Raw genomic sequence first — 23,212 nt, 5'->3', positions numbered from 1 at the left:
CTTACCTACAGAGTAAAAATAGTAGTTCCATAGGGTAATTAATACGATTATATAACTTTTAAAATGCTTTAAACAATATCAGATAATCAATAGCAGGTGCTCAATAAACACTGATTCCCTTCTCTTTCACCTTCTTTCCCCCTTCTATAGAAAGCATAAAACAAAGATTTGGCAGGGAAGAAGAGAAAAATCAGTTTTAACACTTTAAAAGTGTTGAGTCAGTTTAACACATTAAAATGTTAAAAAGTCATGTTATCTACAAAATGCTCAGTTCCCAAGTGAATGACTCACTGTGGTTCATCAGAGCCCTGAAATAAAAAGAATCTTTTTAGCACCAGGTATCCATAGAGAAAAAATTCAAAAGCTGGTAAAGGACCTTTTTTTCAGCTTACCCTAAATTAAGGGTCTTAAATCCTCATTAGTGCTAACAGTCCAGCTTCCCCAGCAAGAAGATATAAATGGATGTGTTCGTTTTAATAATGCTGAAAGAATAATTGTTCCCAAAAGGTTGACTTAATAACAATAATATGTTTTAAAGAATAAAAAATGTATCATCCGTGTAGCTTGTTTTCTGCTGTTCCTATTAACTGGAAGGGGAGAAAAGCCCAGATTCCATGGAGAGATACTTTAAAGTCATTCCATAAGGCAGCTTTCACACATACAGAGTTTCAACATGTCTGCTGCATGACAGGTAAGTGACATCTATACAGCCTGGGTACTCATAACATGGTTTCAAGATGCAGCGTTTGTGTGCCCTGAGAGTTGCCAGACACTCAGGCCCCACACAGACCTGCAGAATCAGAACCCAGTTTTACAAGATCCCCAGGTAGTTCACAGGCCCAGGACAGTATAAGAAGCAGCACTCTGCAGTGAATGCTCTGAGAGAAATGACTGAGAACCAGGTTAAATTAGCTCCCTTCCCCGACTTCACCCTCAGTCTTGACTGCAGCAATGCTCTCATGACATCACCCCTATGCTGGGAAATCTGCCCGCTGTTCATTAATGGAGGGCTCACCACAGTCATCTGAGACTGCTGCAGCTGGCTTCCTACACCAGGACTTGAGAAGCTTCCAGAACTCCTACTCCTGAGCAGAAGAATGTGAGAAACAGCATTATCTTCTACTAACAACCCACAAAGAATTACTGGTTGGAAAGCAGTAAAGTCATCTCAGAAGTGAATAAAGCCAAGAAATGGGAGAGTGACTTTGGAAAGTTGCTCTTGAAATTACACTGATCTGTGCTTCCAATCTAACTCTAATAAGCCCTTTATATTAGAGGAAATCAGAGGGAGGAACTAACACTGAGAATATGGAGACTGTTGCTCCATGAAACAGAAAAGGCTTTGGGGTCAGACAGGCCTATCTGGAAATCCTAGATCTACTATTTAGTAGGGGCCATGGGTTTACTCTCTCTCTACTTGGGTTCAGCACTAATTTATGAATCAGTTATGTATTAAGTGCATGCTAGGAGTTAAGTAACAGCTGACAAACAGGCAGCTTCAGTGTGAGGTGGTGAGTACAATGACAGGAACCCTGGGATATTAGTTTTCCCTGGAAAGGACACTTGACTTACACTTCAAGGGTCAGACAGGACTACCTGAAAAGCATCTGAGGACTGACCTTTGAAGCGGAGCGAGTCAGGAGAATGGGGGAAATAGAAGAAGGAAAGAGCACATTAAGAGAGAGGCTGGAGGCATAAGTTAGACACAGATCACAAAATAGCTTATAAACCACATGAAGAGGCCTGGACTTCTCCTAAAGACAATGCAACCCAGGAGGGTTTTAAGATCTGTTTATGTTTATTAGTGCATAACAATTGTACAGGGGGATATATCTTTAAAGTATATCTTACTTGGATTTACACCCTTCCCATTATTCTCCCTCTTCCCCTCTCCACTCTCCTAGAACAATTTCAACAGGTTTCATTTTTCTATTTTCATTCATGGATATAAAATACATTCAGCATATTCACCCTCATTCCCCTGTTCCTTGTGCCAGCCCCCACTGGAATTTATTTTTCCCTCCTCGCCCTCATTTTTAAATAAATTTTTATTAGGATATATTCATGATATGGGGGGGGTTCATAGTGACAATTCCAATTAGACTTATATTGTACATTAGTTACATTGGCTCCCATGGTCTCTCTCCCTCAATTAAAGCAATTGCAAGGTTTTTAGTTTTGTTTCATACAGGTATATGAAGTCCATCTACCATAAACCATCACCTTAATCTCCTTCCTTCACCCTCTACCCCCCCATGAGTTCCCCCCCACCCCACATACTCTGTGCCTATTTTGCAGTCCTAGTTTTCATAATTAATATTTGAGTTGACATTCAGAGGGGTGTCTCAATGTATGCCCTCTGTGGGTGTGCTTTACTTTGGTCTATTCAATCCCTTCAAATACTCTCCCTTTCTCCTTTACCTTCCACCCCAGTTTTTCAACATCTTTCAATTCACTCTTTTTAAAAAATTATTATTCTTTTTTACTTTATCATTTTTACATTTACTCACATGACATTGTTCGGGCCACCTCCCCCTCTAGCAGGGCAGAACCTGTCCTCTACCTTCACATCTTATGTTATGCAATATTACTGATGCTCTATCATTCCCTTTTCCTTTCTCTCTTTCCCCAAGTTTACACGGTTACAAACATGCTCTACAACTGAGTTTGTATATGACCATGCTTGTTTCTGTATATATGTTTCTCTTTTTTTAAATTAAGTGTATATTGATAGTCCAAGGGGGTTTTGCCTTGGTACTTCAGGTCTGTATATACCCTGTTTTTATCAAATAAATCTCCTCTCCTCTGATACTTACTCATTCTCTATCACAATGCTCCCCTAATATTCAACAGCTTGTGGGTTTTAAGATTTTACACAGCAACATGCACAAGCTTGCATTTTATAAGGGAGAAAAGGGCAAAAGTCAAACACTGCATAAAGAGCCCTCAGTAAATGTCTATTTCCTTTTTTCCCTGGTTAGCCAGTGATGGCAGCATTCTGAAGTCATTATGAAATTAACCCATCCAAAATAATATGATTTTCTCTTCTTTCCTACCAGCAAAGCCAGATCACATAGCAGTGGGTGTTACATACAGAACAGTCATTGGAAGAGTGTGCATGGTTTTTCCTTTTTCACTGGAGTATGACTAAGGACCAATGTTGTACCTTATTAATTAAAACACATGTCCAGAGACAAGGCTGCTCTAGGTAACTCTAAGAGCACAAGTAATTCCTTTATTACCTATCTCTAAGCTTTAATTCTTATGTTCCAAATTTCCTAACATTTATTTCCTACATTTGATTGTTTTATGAACCATACTGACACTATACTGGGATTTAAAATTCCTAAGTGCAAATTTTCACTTGGGAATCATTAAAAAACAGCTGACAAAAGACCAACACTATTTAGAATTCTATCAAATGAAATACAGAGAAACTTTCTAATGATAAAATAACTAATCATATCTTCTATAATTAAATACCACTTACCATGAAGTACCTTACTCTTTCTTCCTTATTCTCTCCTGGTAGGAGACCACTGGTAGTAGAATCAATAACACTAGGTTTTTTGGTGAAATTCTCTATTTTGTGAATGTTCCACACTCACAAAAATAATAACATGTCTAGGTGGCACTTGATAAATAATTTCTTTTATATCTTTAAGTTTTGAGATAAAACTTTTTTGCTGGCCAGATGCGAATAATAAAAATTTACTTCTGTGGTTCTTATGATTTATAAGGGACCCATAAACTAGATTATTTCCAAAGGCTCTTACAACATACATTGTAGTTTGTCACTACCATAAATTCTTTTTCCATTTCCAAGTCATGAAAAGATATCATAGAGTAGACCTCACTCACCTGAGCATCTTGTTCAACTTGAGCTTCATCAATTGCAGCATCAGGGTCTCTATTTGCCTATAAGAGAGAATAGGTCACATTACTGAATTGTTGTATTTTCATTCAAACAGAAAAATGGTTGTACCCAATGGTTTTGCACATAAACCTTTTTCTCTTAGGAACCATATGTTTGTGTTCAGAGCATATCATTCTATAATATTTCACAGTTATCACACAGTGCTGTCCAAAACCAGTAATGACCCTCCTGATTTTAAATTCTATTAAAGAAGAGGATACATATTGCCATAAAAACAAATGAATGAGTTAGTTATCAAGAGTTTTGGTCAGATTTCTGAAACATAAACAAGCACCAGCAACACACAGATTCCCATATGCAGAGGAATCTGCAAGTACTAGAAATTATTAAAAAGAATTTTAAGTGGCCTTACTTAAGAGTCAGGCCAGTCTGCCTTTAGACTTTTTAATCAAACTATGATCTGTCTCCACCCAATACCTGAAGGAGAACCACCAACATCCTCTGGTAGTATCCCGAGGTATCCCCTACCACGTCATCTTCCAGGCTTGAGCCATACTCTGAAACAGAATTATTTCACACTTACTTACAGCTGCTTCAATTAAAAAATGATAGCCTGCCTTATTAATTAAATGAAGAAGATGTGAAGAAACATTGCATTTGAGTAAGTTAAGTTCTCTCTCTGGTCCATCTCTCAGTAATATAAAAATGAAAGGTAAATGCTTTAAATGAGTGGCTTTTTTCTTTGAGTCTCCCAAAAGCACTAATTCAAGCCTAAATCATGACTCAACCATTTCAAAACGATTTCACTCAGTATAGTTACTGATTTGTAAATACATGACAGTACCATAAAAAGTCTTTTAAACATAATCAGTCCTGTTTAAACTTTGCTTCCTTTTAAATGTTTTATAAGATTAGCATTTAAAGGTCTTCCATCCTCTGAATTTCCTTTCTTTGTTCCCACTAATGAGATTTTTATTTCTGCAGCAAATCAAGTTAACTCTAAGAAGCAGCAATGACATTTTAAAGTATGACCTCTCCTACCTCTATTTCCAAGTCTTCAACATAAGGTCATAGGAAAGGGGAGAACAGAGAGCTACAGAGTCTATAAGCCACTTTCACTAATTCTCAAACAGCTGCAATTAAAAGAAAAGAGGTAAGCCAGATGCTGGTGGCTCAGACCTGTAATCCTAGCTACTTGGGAGGCAGAGATTGAGGTTTAAAGCTAGCCATGGCAACAAAAGTGAGAACATATTTCAAAAATACCCAACGCAAAAAAGGGCTGGTAAAGTGGCTCAAGTGGTAGAGCACTTGCCTAACAAGCCTGATGCCCTGAGTTCAAAAAAAAGGAAGGAAGGAAAGAAGGATTGATTTAGTCATTATCTGAAAGCAGATAATTATCTGAAAATTCTATTTTAAAAGGCCCAAAAAGAGCGCCAGATGTGGTGATGCATGCCTGTGACCCCAGCACTTGTTAGGCAGAGGCAGGAGGATCAAGAATTTGAGGCCAGTATGAGCTACAAAGCAAGACCCTGTCTTAAAAAAAGGAAAAAAAAAAGGGCCAAGCATGGTGGCTCACACCTATAATCTCAATTACTCAGGAGGCAGAGATCAGGAGGATTCCTGTTAGAGGATATCCCCAGCAAGACCTCATCTCAACAAATGAGCAGGGTATAGGTAGGAGGATTGAATTCTGAGACTGGCCCAGACCCAAAACAAAACATGAGACACTAGCCAAAAAATAACTAAAGCAAGAGGGCTGGAAGTGTGGCTCAAGTGGTAGCCAACTTGATTAGCAAGCACAAGGTCCTGAGTTCAAGCCCCAGTACCACCAAAAAAATAACAAATAAAAATAAATGAAAGGTCCAAAAAAGTATTATGTGTCTTACTATCAGTTACCAAACACAAAACCTCTCAGGTATATTTGGTTCCTTCCTCTGTTCCAGCATCACAATCACCATCAAATCCCATAAAATATTTTCTCTAATTTATATTCCTCATACTTCCCAGCAACCTAAGTATGGCCATAAATACTAAGCACCTAGCTTACCTCCCCAAACTCCTATCTACCTAAGCCTCTTGATTCAACCCTCCTTCCTCCTTCAATTGTCCCTTTGCCCACTTAGGAACTTAACAATACCTTTGCATCAAGCCCAAATTCACAAGGCAGGCACACAAAGCCATCTATTACCCAGCCTGACTCACTTGTTCACCTGTCTCCATAAAGGACACACACATTCTTCACTGCAGTCAGGCTTTGGTCCATGCCCTGGATCTACTCTCCTCAGTTCAGTGTCCATGCCATTGAAGATCATGGATACCTGCACCAGAAACACCTTCTTACCTACTCAGACCCACTCATCTTTCCTCCCAGCTTTAATGAGACAACTAAAAATTATATTTAAGTATTACAACATGATGTTTTGATACACATATACATTGTGAAATGACTGCTACAATCAAACTAATTATCAGATCTATCATTTCACATAGTTTTTGTGTGTGTGTGGTGAAAATCATTTAAGATCTACTTTCTTAGAAAATTTCAAGTAAACAATACAGTACTATTAATACAGTCAATATGCTATATAGTATTCTTCAGAACTTTTTGTCCAACCTAACTGAAACACTGAACTAAATTTAACCAACATCTCCCTTTCACCCCTTTCCTCCCCCTGCCTCCCAACCAACTCCTGACAATTAACACTCTACTCTCAGTTTCTATGAATCTGATGTTTTTAGATTATGCATATACGTGAGATCGTGCACTGGCTTATTCCACTTAACAATGCCTTCTAAGTTCATCTGTGCTGTTGCAAATGACAGGAGTTCCTCTTTTAAGACTTAATGATGTTCCTCTGTGTGTGTGTGCATACACACCCTATTTTATCTATTTCTTTGTCAATGATACTTAGTAAACCCACCTACTCATAAAATTCTGCTGAGTGCCTCACTTGTACCATGAAGTCACTCTTAATATTCAAAGGTATGATGACTTCTCCCCTCTGACTTTTGAATTTTACTATTCTTTAACCACTGCAGTTGTGCTAAGTCATGTTATACCAAGACTCGAGGTTGCATGCAATCTCTTTGAGGAAAAGAGCTACTCCATGTGCCTTTTGTGTCCTCCATGACAGACACCACCAGACATATAGCCAGTGCTCCATAGCACAGCTGAACAGGATGGACCACAAGCTTGTCGTCCCCTTCCAGCATCTCATTTGTTGTCCAGCAGCACAGAGGCTCAGTCATCAATGTCAACACCCCCAGGAAAAGACCTTTCAGTATTACATCAAATAAAGGTTCAAGTTCAGATACACATGTCACCTCTGCCTCAGTGGCTGGGACCTACCTGACTACAAAAAAGAGAAGCAGGAAAACAGTGACGCAGCACTCTGGCAAGGTAATTATTTAGTTGTGTAAATTTCACAGTGTTGGACTTGGTGGGTTAACAAAATCATCTCAAAGATCAACAAACTAATACCATGACAGAGACACACCTTCCTAGCTAAAGGCTCTAGGCTTAGAGCCTGGTGACTGAGTGGACAACCTGGAAGGTCTGGCCCTCCTAGGTCAGGGAAAGGAAGGAGTCTGTCATAAGAAATCTGACAAGAAAAGAACTCTCTAGCTTCACTTTATTTCATGTGCTTGATATTCTATTCACAGGATACTCTCTACATTGAAACATAGACCTTTTTCACAAAAAAGTAAGGCCCACTAAGAAGAAAAGTTAAATTGTGGGGTATTTTATTCAAGCATTGCTATTAGCTAAAACCACATTCATTTACTAAAACGTTTTTATCAACTCTGATCTGAAAAAGGGTTTAGGTTTCTTTTCCCAGGTTCCTAAAATTCCCTCTAGATAACTCTTTTCTACTAACAAAAAAACCTGAATTTATTTGAAGAAAAACCACTTATACCTTAAATTAACGTAAAAAAACAAACAAACTATATATCCCTATAAAGTTGTAAATCCTATATAAGTAAACTTCATCCTCTGCAGTGGCTTCTTACAAACTACTAATATAGTTATACGTAAGCAGGCAGCGATTTTGTTTTTTGAGTTTTTTTTTAAATTGAAGGAGAAAAATAGCTTGAATTCTTTAATTCATTCACTCAACAATCATGTATTGCCTGAAACCTAAATCTATGAAGGACTGCATTCACATTAGAGAAAAGAAAGAAGTGGAGATAGGTGAAACCATTTACCTTCTTCATATACTTGTTTTATGGCTCTTAGCTGTTCAGGCGTCCTTGAAGCAATAATTTCTGTCAATACTTTTTCATTTGTCCCAGCTCCCTGCTTGAAGATTTGTTTATAATCAAGAAAAAACATGTAAATAAGGTTAGAAAAACAGTTTCTCTAGACGTTACCCAAATTGCATAATTACATGAATATTATCCAATATACCATAAACAACTTTGTAGACAAGTTCTACTGTTACAGAGATAAGAAATTTCAAACTAATTTTCTCTCCAAGGACAATTCTGTTTTGTCTAATGAAAATGTGTTTATTGTTCTGTGTGTATGCATGTATATATGTGTACATATATATATATAACAGGTTAAACTAATTTGCCATTTATAATTTGATCAATTAATTTTTTATAAGTAAGTCATTTTAATTAAATAACAAAAGGCAAGAATAGTAAAAATGAAAACTTCGCATAAATTTACATGGAAGATTACTGGTACATAAGCAATCTACCCCAAAAAACAAACCCTTGATCTTAAGTTTCCTATAGAGCTGCAGGAAAATTCTGTATCAACAGTAATGGTATAGTTTGGATCTTTTTTTTTTTTTTTTTTTGAAGTACTGGGGTTTGAACTCAGGCCCTATACCTTGAGCCACTCCACCAGCCCTTTTTTTGTTGGGTTTTTTGAGATAGGGTTTCTCAAACTATTTGCCCAGGCTGGCTCTGAACCTCGATTCTCCTGATCTCTGCCTCCTGAGTTGCTAAGATTACAGGTGTGAGCCACCAGCACCCAGCTATAGTTTGGATTCATGTCCCTCCAAAAGCTCACGTATTAAAGGTTTGGTCCCAAGTGGTGCTTTTGAGAGATGATGCAAGTTTTAAGAGGTGGGGACTAGTGGGAGATCTTTAGGTCGATGACAATATGCCCTTGAAGGAGATTGTGGAACCACAGTCCTCCTTCCTCTCTTTTACTTCCTGACCACAAGGTGAGTTTTGTTGTGACACATACTTCCATCACGATTTGCTGCCTGGCCATTGGCCCAAAGCAACAGGGCCAACCAATCATGGACTGGAGCCTCTAAACCCATAAACCAAATTCACCTTCACTCCTTACAAGATGACTATCTCAGTATCTGTTATAGTAATAGAAAGATAACTAACACAGAGAGCAATGAATATAGCATTGCTTAGTTTTTAGAAGCTGTATCAGTATAAACTTAACTAGAATTTGCTTTCTGGGTTTCTGAAAAATAATTTTAGTTGACTTTCCTTTTCTTGCTTGTAAGTCATACCTATACTGCTAAATTAGAAGCTATAAGCTTAATTATTTTAAAGACAGCATATTTGGGCTGGGGATGTAGCTCAGTGGTAGAGTGCCTACTTAACATGAACAAGGCCCTGGGTTCAATCCCCAGCACCACAAATTTTTTTTTAAAGATTAAAATAGCATATTCAAGACTTATTACTCTGCTAATTTGGTTTCTTTACCAAAAATCAAGCACTACAAAGCCTAAGTTCATCCTCTGACAGAATTTCAACTAATGCTGACATTCTAAAAATCACTCTATAAAAAAGCCCTTTCCTCAAAAACATAAGATTTTGTTTACTCTGAAAGAATCACTGTAAAAAAATGAAGAGAATCAGCACCAACACGCTCCCAACTGGATAAATCTTTACCTCCCTCCTAAAAGAAAAGAATCCTAAGCTACATTTTTATGTCTTTGTGGTTGATTTTCAATTTGCCCACTCAAAATTAACCTGCTAATCATTGGACTATTTCCTATCCCATACGTCATTCTTATATGATATTTCAAACATCAAACTTAGCTTTTGCTACAACTGAAATTATAACAAGTTCATCAGGTAACTTTCTATGTAGAAAGTCAAAATACTTAATCTGTAACATTTTAAAAACAAGTCAGTCTTCTGGAAGACAGGTATGAAATAAAATTTTAAAAGCCAGACAATATTACTGACTAAATAACACACTACTTCATATTGCTTCCCACAGTTTTGTCTTCCAAGCAGCCCTCACTGAAATAAGCCAAATAAAATGTTTAAGATGTGCCAGGTAAGATGGAGTAATTACCACAATAAAATAACACTATATATAACTCTTTTCACACAGCCTTTTACCTTAAGAGCATGCTTCAGTTCATAGGCATCATAAAGTCGAGAGGGTTTCATCAGAGCCACGATTAATTTTTCAAACTTTCCAGTCAGTTCTGATTTCAGGTCATCCAGAAGGTCCTAACTCACAGAAAACACACTTACTAACCAGAATATGTTAAGGACAGTCTTCTCAAACATGAAAGGCAGCCCCTTGCTCTAATGAATTCTCTATATTGTTATCTCCAAGTAGAATCTGGCATGAGCTAATGAATGTACTTTTGACAAGCTGGCCTAAACCTTAAGCAAAGCCACTCATGCATCAAGGTATTTATTTTTTAAAAGATGGGCTGGGGGTGTAATTCAAATGGTAGAGTGCCTGCCTAGCAAGTATGAGGCCCTGAGTTCAAACCTCAATATAAGGAAGAAAAAAAATTAAAATACCCTTTTCTTAACTTCAAGAGTTAAAATAAAATAAATATCTTATAAAAGTAGGCTAAAAGTAATTTATTTTTAAAATATTATTCTGAGATACATATTTATCTTTAAAAATTCGCCCAATGGGTAGGCAGAGTGGCTCACGTGGTAGAGCACCTGCCTAGCAAATGTGAGACCCTGAGTTCAAACCCTAGTACTGCCAAAAAATAAAAAATTCCCCCCAAAATCATAAGTGCATTATCTTAAAAGAATAAAATTTAGCCTATCATCCTAAATAATTTTTTCTTTTCTCTCATTATTATGCTTCTGACTACTGAAATACACATTAATGGGGGAAATTGGGAACATAATTGTGAAAAGAAAAACAGTTATTTCCTATCTTTTCAGTTTCAGCAAACCAAGCTTCAAGATGTGATATTTGGTAGAGCATTGTCTACCATACACAAAGCCATGGGTTTGATTTTTAGAAAAGAAAAAAAAAAAAAAAAAAGCTTACTTTTTCACTGTTTTGTTCTGCATTTGTTTCTCAATGAAATGATAAATATAAATTTTCAGGTACTATAAGTCATCTAAAATGATCTAAAGTATATGGGAAGATGGGAATAGGTTATATAAAAACACTATGTCTATGTTACATAGAATATAAGGGACTTGAGCCATCTGAGAATTTGCAGATCCTCAGGGATCCTGGAACTACCCTTCCAGAGATATCAGGAGATTATTGTATATATCAAATTTTCTTAAAACTCACAGCTGCTCTCACATTCTACCTCGGGATGAAATATGGTCTTACCCTGCCAAATAGAGTTTTAAAAGCCTCAGCAATTTCCTGGCGCTGAGCATTGCTTCGCGATGTCAACAGAGTCAGTATGCTCTCCTCATCGGTGCCTGCAAATGGTGGATAACAATCACAACTTGGCTCCCACATGCCCAGGCTCTCAACAACCTTTTTAACTAGTTCCCCCATCACTTTATTTCCTCACATCTGTTTATGAGAATATAAAGTGCAGTTATGTTTTATTAACTAATTTATTAAAAACATAAATTGACAATATGCAAACTGCTGTATTTCTAATACATACTACCCCCCATTCCCAACATATTTTGAAATAAATGGAAAAAATACTTCTAACTTTTTAAAAACTGAATGCGCATGGTTTCTCATGCAACAGATAGTTACTCAAATAACAGCTACAAGGCACAGTGTGCTGGGTGTTATAGGGAATAGAAAAAAGAAAGACAGACTGACTTCAAATTTATAGACAATTTAGGTGGAAAATATGTAACCATGAGCTAAAACAGAATGGCAAGTGCCTCAGCAAAGGTCCAGGGGTTAAACTGGGGTGCAAAGGACAGTTTCCTGGCTGAAGAGAGGCATAAAGAAGTTTTGGAGAAGCTTCATGGGGAAGGTAACACTCAAAACTGTCCTGAAAAATGAAAGGATTGTGAAAGACAATGATTTAAGAAAGAAGGACAGGCTCTTAGTATAAGGGAAAAGTTCAGTGATAGGAAATGCAAGGGTTGCACTGGATCAGTGACCACGGCAAACAGTAATGGAAAATGAGTGTGAAAGGTAGGCTGGGTAGTCTACAGGAGACCCTGCAAAACAAAAAGCGAAGAACACCTGTACAGAAAGAGCCTCAGCTCAGAGACCAATTACACATAGAAACCCTAGAGAGAATAGGTTCCTACATGGCCAGGAAAGTGGCTGGAGAAAGAGAAGAGAGACTCTAAGAGCCCCACAGCATGAGGACTGGATAGCTGACCGGGCAAGGGCACAGAGCTGCCCAGCCACTCAGTCTCAGGGATGGCTGAGTCGGCTACTGTACAGGGGACGCCGACAGCTGCCAAAGCACAAAGGCTGATTTATTTCCCTGGTCAGTGCTAGAGACTGAATATTAGGGATGGTCTGTAGTATTGTTTTGTTATCATAGGTATCTTTTCTCCTATAAATTTCAGATCAAAATATTCTAAAATTAATCTTACTGCAGTTAATGACTTTTTGTTTGGAAAAACAAATATCAATTTTTAAAACAAGAATTAAAAGACATTGAATTTACCCAGGCCTTTCATGGCATTCCGGAGAGTTTCTGCATCACCCCGATCATCAAATCCAGGGAAGTCAGTCACGGTGCCTCTGAGAACCTAAGATAGGAGCACAGAGGTGTTACTCATATCATAATTAATGTGGCAAAGCAAATAACATAAATCACTGCTTGCTGTTTATCACTTTCAGCCTCTAAATAAATTCATCATTTGATAAGATTTATGACTTCTCTTGAAATAAGATTAGCAGAACCAGTTCAGCAAATGACACCGTTAGTAGAAAGGCTGGCTTCCTCTTCCTTTGGGCCCCACCCCTTGATCATCCCCCACCAACACCTAGTCCACGGAGGGCACCTCCCTGCAGGCTTCTTTCCTGTTAAGTCATCCCACTTAGGATGACTTACCCTACCCTGAGCACTCAATTCTAAATAAGGTTCTTTTTCCATATGCTTTGCATCCTGAGTCCTATTTCTATATACATGCTTAGGAATTTTAAAATAACTCAGCAAGTCCTGAAAAAATATTTGGTAGCTCGTGTGCCATAAGAATATATTGGAAGACATTCTTTGTAAGGCTCCTGTTACACATTATTTAAGTATATATATGTGTATATATACATATGTATGTGTCTGTACATATACAGACTTTCACACACACATATATCTTTTGGCAGCACTGAGATTTGAACTCAGGGCCTCACACTTGCTAGGCAGGCACTCTTACTACTTGAGCCACTCCACCAGCCCTATATACCTTTTAATAATTACTAGGAAAAAGACATGATCTCTAAAGTCAACTACAAAATGACAATTGGAACAATATCAAATGAAAAGCAGGGCACAGTGGCTCATGCCTGTAATCCTAGCTACTCAGAAGGTAGAATCAGGAGGCCTGTGTATAGTTAGAGGCCAGCCTGGGCAAAACCTTCACAAGACCCCATCTCGACCAACAAGCTGGGCATAATGGTGCATGCTTGTGGATCCAGCCACACAAAGTTGAAGGTAGAAGGATCACAGCCTGGCACCAGTCTCAGGCAAACATTTAAGACCCCAACCTGAGAAATAACAAGCAAAAAGAGAGGGCTAGGTCTGTGGCTCAAGTGGTACAGTGTTTACCTATCAAATGTAAGGCTCTAAATTCAAGCCCCAACACCTCCAAAAAATTAAAATTAAAAAAAAATCAACTGCAATAGAGTATATACAACAGAGATTGGATTGGGGGATAAAAACTGCAAGGATGGCAAGAAGAAAAACGGGAAAAAACTTCCCAAAAATGTCCTGAAAGTTACCTGTAAATTTGCCAGCAAAGATCAGAAACGTAGACAAGTGTGGGAGTAATTTTTTAGCATGTATAAAAGTATGGAAGAACAAAATGATCTGGTACTTGGGTAAAGGGTTAAGTATTTCAATAGACTGAAACAAGCAGTCAGGTTAAATAGAAAACCAACAGGGGAAAGTCATGGTGAGGGGAGAAGGAGGATACAAAAGCCATACAAAGTATGTAAACTTCATCCTGTAGCAACAGGAAGCCACCAGAAGATATTCAGGTGAGAAGAACAATATCAGCTCCTCACAGTGATATGGCACTGGCAACCCTGAGAACAATGGAAGGGACTGTGCAAGAATGGAACCAGTAAGATCACCCAAAAACCAACACAAAGAAGGTATGAAAGAGCTGACCAAAGGCAGCAGCAGTGAGAATAGAAAGGAAGAGACAAAGTGGAACAGGAGCCAGAGCAGAAGGGAACTATTTAAGATTATACTGGTTTGAGATGAAGACTAGTGTGGCTGATTTCAAGTTTGTCCCTGGCAGGAATGTGGGAAGAAAGAAAGGCTTGTGGGTGATGGGCCCAGATAGGTAGTAGCCAGGCTTTGTGAGGGGGCTGCCACACAAGGCAATATTAATGAGGTTGAAGAGCCAAATGAGAAGGGAAGGGAAGGTGAGCTATGATCAGAATGGCAGCTAATGTCTGCTACATGTGGCAATAAAACAGACACTGCTGAGAGCTTCACGTGGATTATTTCAGTGAAACCTCACATTACAAATGATGAGAGACCTAGCAGCTTAGAATGGGTTGATAAGTCATCCAAGCCACCATTAAGCAAGCAAGTAGCAGAGCTAGCACTGGAGGCAAGTGATGGAGCTGTTACTCCTGGGCTCTTGACCATGAGGCTGAATTGCTTCCCAATTCAGGAAGAAAAGCCAGAGGCTGATGGCATGGCAGCCAGAGGAAAGGAAGAAGAGGGGGTGGCCGATACTGCAGGGAAGTCCAGTGGGAGGAAGACCAAAGGGTCCACTGGGTTTGGTAAGCAGGACTCTTAAAAGTAGTAAAAGCCTGGCTACAGGACAGTCAAGAGTGGATTGAGAGGCAAATTATCTCAGTGAAACATCATCTCACAAACAAGATAAAACAAGCTTTTTAAAATACACTTTAAAAATAAGAAAGAAAACTTGATCTGGTTTGTAGGCTCTGAAGAGACTAATAGATAGGAAGTTAAAAATAAGAAGGAGGGGGGTTAAAAAGAGAAGAGACCAGACATATTTGTCTCAAAGAAAAAGACATCTTATTCTAGAGACCAAAGAAACTTCAGTGAAAGATGAAAAGAAGAAAAAGGTCCTAAAATCCCAGCTACTAGCTATGAAGAAGGAGTAACTACTACTGGCCATATATTTAAGAGCTTTCTAGAAATTGTGAAACACTTTTGTTACATTCCACAGAATCAGCATCACCGCCAAAGCTAGCAAGGCCACACAGCTGTACTAAGGGGACACATGTGAATCACAGACATGAGTCATAAAGTCAGAACCCTGTTTGAATGTCCTCCCTAACCCCCATCACTGCCCAAACAAAACTGTCTCCAAGTGACCTTCAATGACTCATTCAAGGTTTCCCCTTTTTCCTGGAGTTAACTCCATCTCTAGGTTCTGTTCCTTCCACCAATCCTCAATTTTTCCTCAACTCCCTTTATCCCCTACCAATGTCATACCAAGAGAATTATTATATATGCTTAGACAACACATGGCCAGAACATGTAATTCACTTTTTAACTCTCATCTGCAAAAGTATCCATTCTTCATCTCTGTAATTACGCTGGCTTTTTTCCTCCTCTTAATTAAAAACTTCTTTTACCCTCAAAGACCAGGTATGCCGAAATAAAATGAATAACCATAAAACTAGTGAAGGGCTGTTTTTCTAGACACAGAATTTAAAGACAAAGGAAAATAATACACAAATAATATTCCAAATCTAAATATAAGAAAATGCTTGCCTGCCTGTAACATTTTAAGTAACGCTTTCCTACAGCACAGAAGAGGACTAAACTCCCTTCAAGCTTGTCTTCCTGGTCTATATAATCACCCTTAATCCAACACCACCCAACATTCCACATGACACTAACAAGGAGCCAGGAATCATGAAACAAAACATCATAGTCAAGCAACTGCTAAGCAGCTGTCTGGTGATTTTTAAGTAAGGTTCTTCAGAGACTCAGGTTTCCACAGCCACTGCAAGAACAGAAAGATGCAAAGACTAAAGGGGCAGCAGGGTTGTGCTTCCCTTCAACATGGCCCACTAGTATTTCCTATGACAATAGGTCCCATTAATGAGAAATAAAAATTTTGATCATTATATTAAGAAAGAAACTATATGAGCAAAAAAAGAGAGAAAACAGTCTGACTTGACTTTGTATTAGCTATAAAGTGAAATAAATACCTTTTTCTATCAAAAAAGGTGAACACTGGGTTCAAATCCTTAAACTTGACTTGGCCTATGGCTTGCTTTCACATGACTTCCTTCCCCTTCATGTTCCTTCATACTTGATTTTGCTTCTTTCCATTTAGTCTGTCCTACTGCCTTTGCCCTCCTTCTTGAGATTAGGAGAAAAAAGCATTACTGTCAGGTAAGTTATTTAAGTTATTTGTACAGTGGTAGAAAACAAAATAAAGATTAATGAATATGATTTACATATTTGCTGCGTATTTCTTTAATTTTTTTAAACTTCCCTGCCCAGTGTAATAATGTCTTCCCTTGGCAAATACCAGTAAAATGGAAGTTAAATTATGTGCGGTTAGAAGTTGCCCTAGAGTCTGTTGACATGAGCAAGTGGCATTAGCCTCCCTTGACTCACATTTGAAGTCCAAGGAGAATCTATTTTACCTAATTGTTCAGTTGGGCATTCTGTAAACAGCACTTAAAAAGCTTTGTCACTAACCAATTCATTTGTACCAGTCTTCAGAAAACAAGTTTATAGAGAAAAATATACTGATTTGCAACTTTATTTCCTTATGTGTCTAACAAGAAGCACAAATCTAATAAATGTAACTGATCCTATGCTAAGGTTGGAAATGAGCATCAAATCTTTTGTGGCTGTAGGAAGAGATAAGTAATACATAAACAAATGGATCTGTAGAAATAAAAGAGAATTTAGAGATCATATACACCCTGTTGTATACTAGGGAGTGCCACCTAAATGTTTTATAAGGAATTAAAATTCAACAAATCTACTTCTGTCTCTGCCTCAAAACTGCATCCTTTTTAAGCAAGTCAGTCATCTTGAACTTCATCCGACCCTTTACCAGTAACCCCCACTCCACTCATGCATGCACGGAATGTGCAGGCCGCTCCTATCTAATGTCCCAGCCACTACCTAGTTTAAGCATCATGAGATTTCCACAACCAACTTATAAGTGGTCTTCCAAAACCCAGCTCCCCTCTTTTTCCTCTCCCAATCCCAATACCATTATAACTCCCAGCAGCTGTTAGAAATGCAACCATCACACTGACACCAGTATGATCTTGGTTAAATACAAATCTGACCATGGCGCACTCAAACTAACAATTCTGATAGCTCTCCATGACCTACAAAATACTTCATATTATTTAGTTCTCTCTGTCAAGCTATTATATGGCCTTCCTTTCCAAGACAAGGTTCCACTTACCCAGCTTAATACAGTCTCACTTCTGCAGGGTTACACTACCTGCAGTTCCCTGTCATGACACTCTTCTGTACTCCCTAAGGATTCTCATTCGTTGTTGTCTCTACACATGCCTTCCCTCCTTTGTTCCATACAACTAATGCCAGCTAAGCAACCTCAATTTCCTCTTCTACAAAACAGGCATAGAAATACGTACCTCCAAAATGTATTATGGGCACTAAATAATGCATACAAAGAATTTGGTAAGGCATCTATTATATCAATAAATCTTAGCTCCATCTCTTATTTTACTTTCCATGTCTAGCAAAACCTGGCATACAGTGGAAATGCAAAAGCTTTATACGTTCAGGAATGCAAAGTAAAGAAAACAGTTAAGAACTAGTGTCTGAAGAAATGAAACCATCTAGAATATACCTTCACTCCAATTAATCAACTGATTATATGTTTACATATTATGTAAACTACTAAACTAAAAGGCTAGTTGGAAAGCACATTTAAATCAAAGGCCTTTAGAGCTCTAATTGTAAAAAGAATCAACTGATGAATCTGTGAGGTTTTAGAAAAGAGTATAACAGCTACATGAATAAAACATTTTTCAGAAACGGATCTATGATATAAAAATATATTTCTACTGTTTTGAACACTGAAGTCATTAAAAGAAGAAACCTACAGCCTTCCCATCTCTAACTCAATCACCTGTGTAAATCTTCCATGCAGCACTGGATACTAAGTAAGTGAACCAGGGTTTGCTGAATGCCAATGAATTGTTCAGTGGCTTGCAAAGCAGCCAAGCCATTGGGATCTATTTCTTTCTCAGAATCCGAAATGAAGACAAGAGTAAAAGGGATCAGGAGCTGATAGAAACTAACCCAGAGCAGCACAGGCCATGGATAAACAGGTAACTTTAATCTAAGAAGGTAACCTTGACCTAATATCCCAAAATTAGCTACAGAGATTTAAACTTAGAAGTGAAAAACTAACATAAGGTAAGAAATTTTTTTAAAATTTAGATTAAAAAAAAAAAAAAAGAATTAACCTAGAAGGTAACACCCACGCACAGGAAATCAATGTGAGTCAATGCCCTGTATAGCTATCCTTATCTCAACCAGCAAAAACCCTTGTTCCTTCCTATTATTGCTTATACTCTCTCTACAACAAAATTAGAAATAAGGGCAAAATAGTTTCTGCTGGGTATTGGGGGGGGAGAGGGAGGGGGCGGAGTGGGTGGTAAGGGAGGGGGTGGGGGCAGGGGGGAGAAATGAACCAAGCCTTGTATGCACATATGAATAATAAAAGAAAAATGAAAAAAAAAAAGTCCAGAATTCAGTTTTAAAAATCCATCCCAAAATATGGCTAAGTTTGACAGGAAATATTTCTAAGACCCAAGGAAATTTTCACATTTATATAATAAGAAGCTGAGTGTAGAAAGCAAAAAATAAAAGGATTCAAAAATATTTTACTGTACATAGATAATCCAGGGAACTTTTAACAGCTGTCTATTCTTAGTAAATAACTTGAAGTAGCTTGTCTCCAATTTGGGTACAAATTCCATTGTATAGGCAGGTCATGGGTATAAGAGTCTTGCTAAGAATTTAACTAAAAAGGATTAATTGATCTTTGATCGGTATCTTGGTATATCTCCTGTAACATTTTCAGTAGAAAATGATCTAAAAATCGTAATAATTTGTCACTCATTTAGCAGAGTTTATGCTAAAATAACATCGACATCATGGTTTCAAGCTATATAAAGTTATTCAGATGAATGCTCTCAAATATATTTTTAAAAACCAGGTACTATGGGTGGACTGTAGCTCAGTGGTAGTCTAGCTTGGTTTGATCCCAACATGAAAAGAAAAAGACAAGACAAAAAGAAAAAAAAAACTTATCAGGAATTGTTTATATGCAACTACATTTGTAACTTAAATTTTTCTTGCATATCATAGAAAAGTTAATTTGCGTGTTTTCTTTGAGAAAGACTGAAAAACCTATCATTAGACTACGTTCTATTATAATAGTCTATTGGTACCCTATATATTTTAATGCTGACGTACTAGGATTCAGTACAGAAAAAGGAATAGGTCGCATGGTTGTTAACCCATTAATGCTTCCAGATCTGAATGTATTCACATAACATAATATAAATTATGTAGTTTCCAGGAATGTTTTTTTGCCACTACTTTATTCCCCTATGTTATGACTAAGATAAAATTTAACTGAAAAAAATTACATCAATAAGAACGTACTTTTCAAACACTAACAAATATTAATATAAATATTCATGGACTATAAAACATTTCATGTAATACTTTTTATTATTTATCTATAAGAAGAAGAAGGGTGTGATGGTGCATGCCTCTAACTCCAGCACTCAAGAGGCAGACGTGGGAGGACTGAGTTTGAAGTCATCCTGGATACAGAGTTAAGATCATGTCTCACAAAAAAAAAAAGGAAAAGGAAAGAGAGGAGGAGGAAGAGAAGGAAGAGGAGGAGGAGGAGGAAAGAGAGAAGAAACACCAAGGTATCTATCAGAGATCAAGCCTTTCCTCTTAAATTCTTAGCAATAGGGTCATTTCCATGGTCTGACTATGCAACTTGTTTCTGTACTTTTGTTTATCTGTTTCGTATTTTCAGATAGGGTCCCCCTATGTAGCCCAGGCTGGCCTCAAACTCATTAACCTCCTTCCTCCACCTCCAGAGTGCTGGGATTACAGGCTTGTACCACCATATCCAGCTGGTTTCTGGACTTTTGTCCACTGTTATAAGCAGGATGGTCCCAAAATAAGTAAAAGGAAGAAATTGTTGATATGGAAAATATAGTCCATAAACATAAAGAACTTGTGTGGTGGAAAAATGCATTTTAAATTTTTCAATAAATTAGAGACATTAATATTTAAATAACACATTTTCAACATGCACCTCTAAGACTCAGGTTCCCATTCCATTATTCTCCAGATTTCCATGGAGTAGAAGCCTCGGAATCTTATCCCTACATGTCAACCAATCATACTGCCATAGAAACGGTTTGAAACCTAAAACTGACGCTCCAACTGTCCTACAATTACCCTGGAGTCCAAAGCAAATTTTAGACAGTAAAAACACAATTACATAATGGGGGACTATAAGGACAGTAAAACTCCATCTTAATTTTAAATATTTTATTGAAAATGTTCTATGTCCATGTTTTCAAAGGATAAACAGTAAGGAAGCAAGAGCAAAATTCAACACTGTATCTTTTAAAAACACTACCTGTAACTTTTATAACTAAAAACTGGTTTTGATAGAAAACAATTCTGGTGGTAAACTGTGATAGAGATCATGTACCATTCTCCCTGGTTTTGCATACATAGATAGGATCACTGCATTATTATTCTTTGAAGGTATTAAGAGTAATGTCCACAACTGGAAAATGTGTTCAATTTTTCTATCTTGGATAAAGAGTCTAAATAATGAAAATGAGCTGACTGAAAAACTTCAGCGGTCACTGAAGAGATTCAAGAAACAGTCAAATGAACAAGGATAAAGGGAATTAATCTTTGATGCATACTAAATCATGATACACATTACCACACTAGCATATCAAGATAGAAATGGAAAGTTAACCCACTCAAAAGCATCCTTTCTAAGGGGAAGAAAACCAAACTTTCCATTTAAAATAACTGGAGAATTAGTTTATTATAATATTTAAGTGCAAAAGAGGAAGGAAGAATGGGAGAACTGTATAAATTTAATAAATTTACTGGTTCATCTTAATCCTCCTGTTTTTTCTTGAAAAGGACCATGAAATCTTATTCTAGTTTGATAAGTCAATCTGATTTAAAAAAAAAAAAAGTGAGCGACAAATGAGAGAGACCATTGTTTGAGCAGTTGAAGCGCTTGTTTAAAAAGTTATCTGGACTCTGACAAGCCTGTTAGATTGACAAGACGTGTGTAAAATTAGTTTGGGGTGCAATCTGCAAGAACTGCTCTTTTTCCCAAAAGAGAAATCTGTAACAGATTGTAAATATCTTATGACTTTAAAGACTACTATACAAATTAACTATTTCTTCTTCCCTACGTTTTGAAAAATTATTAGTAAAAGACGGAAAAAAAAATGCCTGCATGAAGTAATCAACTTCTGAAACAGTCCCAAGGCAAATTCAAATCAGAACTCGTTCCACGAGTTCACTACGTTAGAAAAATAGTTCTTCTGCTTAATCTTCAACATGAAAAACAAACAAAAAAAATCAATGCTGACAACGAACAGTTGGTTCCTTTTAGTGAAACTGGTCTGGGCAACTAGAAAAGCCGAAGCTCTAGTGGAAAAAGTCAATGCCCATCCACAGTATTAAAATACAGAAAACTTCGCAAAAAAAAAGAAAGAGCCAAGAAAAAAAAATGGCGTGTGCCTCACATGACCACGAAGAGCCGCTCCGGGTCTGGTTAATTTTAGCGACTCTTTGGATTTGGGGAAGGCGGGTTTTATTCATTCACTCCAGGAAACCGAGCACATCAAACTGGAGCCACGTCACCGGGTGCGCGCGGTCCGGGCCCGGGAGCGGCGGGGCAGGTTCCGGGGTCCGCTCCCCGGGAAGAAGCGGAGAGGGGGGGTGCACAGCGGAGGAATGAGGGGTGAGAGGTAATTCCTGAAGGCACACTGAGTTTACTCCTGAAGTCTTTCGGCGTTCAGATCAATGCTAGAACTCCTCTGTCCCAGCTTCCAAAGTGGCGGCTAAATCTGAGCGCCGCGCCGGCACGCACTGCCTTACCTGGGCCATGGCGCCGTGTCGGGTCAGGCGCAGGTGATGCAGGACTACGAGAGAGGAGAGACAGGGCCGGTCAGGAGAGCCCCTCGCCGTCGCACCGCGGCGCCCCCATCGACCCCCGCCCTTTCCGCCGCTCGGGGGCAGCTCCTGGCCGAGCGTCGCACGAGCCCAGGCCGCGGCCCTCTCCCAGGCCAGTTGGCCACTCACCCAGACGGGGGGACCCAAGTGCGGCGCGGGGCGGCGGCGGGAAGAGCGAGCCGAGACACGGACGCGAGGACCTGGCAGCTGCTTTCCAAGCAACGGAAATGCCCGCGGCCCCGCCCCGGCCCCTGTCCCCGCCCAGCCCCCGTCCCCGCCCGGCCCCTGTCCCCGCTGAGCGCCGCCGCCCGGGTCCCGGTCTCGGTGCGCCTGCGTGGGCGTGGCCCCTCCACGGCCGCCTCGCCGCTGCGCAGAGGCCCCGCGGGTCCCACTGGCCTGGGTGGAGCTCGGGGCAGCTGCGTTGGACCTGGAGCCGGCGTTGCTGCCCCGAGGGCCTCAGGGAGCGCGGGATCCTCACTCAACCGGAAGGGAGTGGGAAGCTGTGGAAGACTCGCGACTTGGGGTCTCCTGTCTCCATCCCGGTGGGCGCGGGAGCCGGGGCCGAATTCCACTGCTCCGACCCAGCAGTGCGCGGGTGTCTTTTCCGAGGCGAGACAGAGCCATTGCAGCTGATGACAGCCCGTCTGACCCAAAGCGTGAAGCTTTGTGGGCCATTTCACACTTTGTTTTATTGTTTTTTAAAGTTTTTTTTTTAAGTGTTGATGATTGCTTTAGATAGTCTTTTAGTAGTGTATGTGGCTATTTCAAAAACCTCTGCCTGCAACCAGTTTCT

General features: G+C 38.9%; 1 protein-coding gene across 2 annotated transcripts in view; it reads right to left on the bottom strand.

Moving 5' to 3' along the window:
* Positions 1-22,717, bottom strand: part of Anxa5 (annexin A5) — a 29,780-nt gene extending 7,063 nt beyond the window's left edge. The window contains exons 1-8 of one of the 2 annotated variants that reach the window (XM_074041651.1): positions 22,549-22,717; positions 22,345-22,388; positions 12,679-12,763; positions 11,412-11,506; positions 10,208-10,321; positions 8,084-8,177; positions 4,355-4,434; positions 3,862-3,918 (exon numbers count right to left, since the gene is read on the bottom strand). In XM_074041651.1, the coding sequence (XP_073897752.1) occupies positions 3,862-3,918; positions 4,355-4,434; positions 8,084-8,177; positions 10,208-10,321; positions 11,412-11,506; positions 12,679-12,763; positions 22,345-22,353 (534 nt within the window). In that variant the 5' untranslated portion in view covers positions 22,354-22,388; positions 22,549-22,717. The remainder of the gene's footprint in view (positions 1-3,861; positions 3,919-4,354; positions 4,435-8,083; positions 8,178-10,207; positions 10,322-11,411; positions 11,507-12,678; positions 12,764-22,344; positions 22,389-22,548) is intronic. The other variant, XM_020183765.2, reaches the window with a different exon arrangement.
* Between the last annotated feature and the right edge of the window lie 495 nt (positions 22,718-23,212).

This window comes from Castor canadensis, chromosome 9 (genome assembly GCF_047511655.1).
Source record: "Castor canadensis chromosome 9, mCasCan1.hap1v2, whole genome shotgun sequence".
Classification (NCBI taxonomy): domain Eukaryota; kingdom Metazoa; phylum Chordata; class Mammalia; order Rodentia; family Castoridae; genus Castor; species Castor canadensis.
The sequence above is the reverse complement of the archived record's forward strand: the minus strand, read 5'-3'. Positions and strand labels throughout refer to the sequence as shown.